General features: G+C 46.6%; 1 protein-coding gene across 1 annotated transcript; it reads left to right on the forward strand.

Annotated features, from left to right (window-relative positions):
• Nucleotides 1-588: 588 nt before the first annotated feature.
• On the forward strand, nucleotides 589-1,578 carry LOC138898171 (uncharacterized). The gene is made up of 2 exons (XM_070184212.1): nucleotides 589-866; nucleotides 1,227-1,578. The coding sequence occupies exons 1-2, from the start codon at nucleotides 589-591 to the stop codon at nucleotides 1,576-1,578; spliced, it is 630 nt and encodes a 209-aa protein (XP_070040313.1).
• Nucleotides 1,579-2,042: the final 464 nt, after the last annotated feature.

Consider the following 2,042-nt stretch of genomic DNA (forward strand, 5'->3'; position numbering starts at 1 on the left):
GCGAACGTACTAGGTGGACGCGACATTGTCGTATATACCAACACAATTCCAAGGTTCTACTCGTGGAAGTTGGTACGTCCCGTTTTCTAGTTTCCCTTTGTTGTGTTAGTTAAATTTCTTCAATCTTAGTTCGTATTAGTTTATTCACCATATTAGTGTGCCTATAGTTGTAACTTGTCTTCTTCTGGTTTGGTATGTTGCCTTGTGTGTCATAGTGATTCACCTTACTATGTCTTAAGTATAGTGGATGTGGTCTGGGATGGTTGAGTGAGGTAGGGCAGGGGTTAGGGGGTGGGGCGGGAGGCAAGGGAGGTATAGGGAACAAGGGTGTCTGTAGGTTGAGAATTGGGTCATGAAATGTAGGTACATTGACGGGTAAGTCTATGGAGTTGGCGAAGATGCTCCAGAAGAGGAGGGTCAATATAACACGTCTAGGAGACAATGTGGGTAGGGTCGAGGGCGAAGGATGCAGACGGGTATAAACTTTGGTACTCAAGAGTCCATAAAGGTAAGAATGGAGTGGGCATCTTGATGGATAAGGAACTTAGAGAGTCTGTGGTTGAGGTTAGATGAGTGAATGATAGATTGATGATTATTAAGTTAGTGGTTGGAGAGTGCACCCTAAACATCGTTAGTGCCTATGCACCGCATGCAGGCCTATATGAGGAGGTTAAACGGTGCTTCTGGGAAAGGTTAGATGAGATTGTGAGCCAGGTTCCGCCTGCTGAGATGCTATTCATAGGAGGGGATTTCAATGGGCATATTGGGTCGACCACAGGTGGTTATGGTGAGGTACATGGAGGCTTCAGTTTTGGGGACAGGAACGGAGGAGTTACATCGCTGTTGGACTTCGCTAAGGCTTTTGGGTTGGTGATTGCGAACTCTAGATTTCCGAAGAGGGAGGGGAATTTGGTTACTTTTAAAAATGCGGTGGCGTAGACTCAAATTGACTATCCCCTCCTCAGGAGGTGTGACATAGGGTTGTGCAAAGATTGCAAGGTGATTCTGGGTGAGATACTCGCGATGCAGCATAGGCTCTTAGTGATGGACGTTGGTATTATGTTAAAGAGGAGGAAAAGGTCTTCTTGAGGAAGATCGAGAATCAGGTGGGGAGCCTTAACTAAGGATAAATCCCAAGAGTTGGAGAGGCGATTGTCAGCTATGGGAGCTTAGAGAAGGAGTGGTGACGGGAGCACTATGTGATCAATGAGAACATACTGTATTAGGGAGGCTGCGATAGAGGTGTTAGGGGTCTCGGCGGGAGTCTCTGGTGGGCACAAAGGAAACTGGCGGTGGAATGAAGTGGTCCAAGGTAAAGTGGAAGAGAAGGAGGAGGCGTACCTGAAGTTAGTGGGGAGCATAGGTGACGAGGATAGGCGAGCGTCTATGGAGAGGTATAAGGTATCTAGGAAGGAGGTTACGCTATCGGTCACGGAGGCTAAGACTACGTCTTATGGCCGTATGTACAAGGAACTGGGAAAAACATGGGGAGAAGAAGTTATTCCGGCTGGCAAAGTTGGGAGAGAGGAAGGCTCGGGATTTGGACCAAGTGAGATGCATCAAGGACGAAGATGGTAAAGTACTGATGGAAGATGCACAGATTACGAAGAGATGGCAGACTTACTTTCATAAACTTCTGAATGAAGAAGGGGATCGGGATATTGTGCTAGGCAAATTGGAGCATTCCAAGAGTCACCATGACTTTGGGTACTGCATGTGTATCGAGGTTGAGGAGGTCGTGGGAGCTATGCGTAAGATGAGTAGGGGTAGAGCAGCCGTGCCAGACGAGATTCCTGTGGAATTTTGGAAGTGTGTGGAGAGTAGGTTTGGAGTAGTTTACTAGGTTGTTTAATGTTATTTTTAAGGCGAAGAGTATACCAGATGAGTGGAGGTGGAGTACAGTGGTTCCATTGTATAAGAACAAAGGTGATATCTAGAGTTGTAACAATTATAGGGGTATCAAATTACTGAGTCATACCATGATAGTGTGGGAGAGGGTGGTTGAAGCGAGGGTGAGGATAACAATGTCTGTATCCGACAAC

Source organism: Nicotiana tomentosiformis, chromosome 8 (assembly GCF_000390325.3).
Source record: "Nicotiana tomentosiformis chromosome 8, ASM39032v3, whole genome shotgun sequence".
NCBI lineage: Eukaryota > Viridiplantae > Streptophyta > Magnoliopsida > Solanales > Solanaceae > Nicotiana > Nicotiana tomentosiformis.

Coding starts and splice junctions, on each gene's coding strand:
- LOC138898171 (XM_070184212.1), top strand. CDS start 589: ATGATTATTAAGTTAGTGGTTGGAGAGTGCACCCTAAACATCGTTAGT. Junction 867..1,226: donor GACTTCGCTAAGGCTTTTGG/GTTGGTGATTGC, acceptor ATACTGTATTAG/GGAGGCTGCGATAGAGGTGT.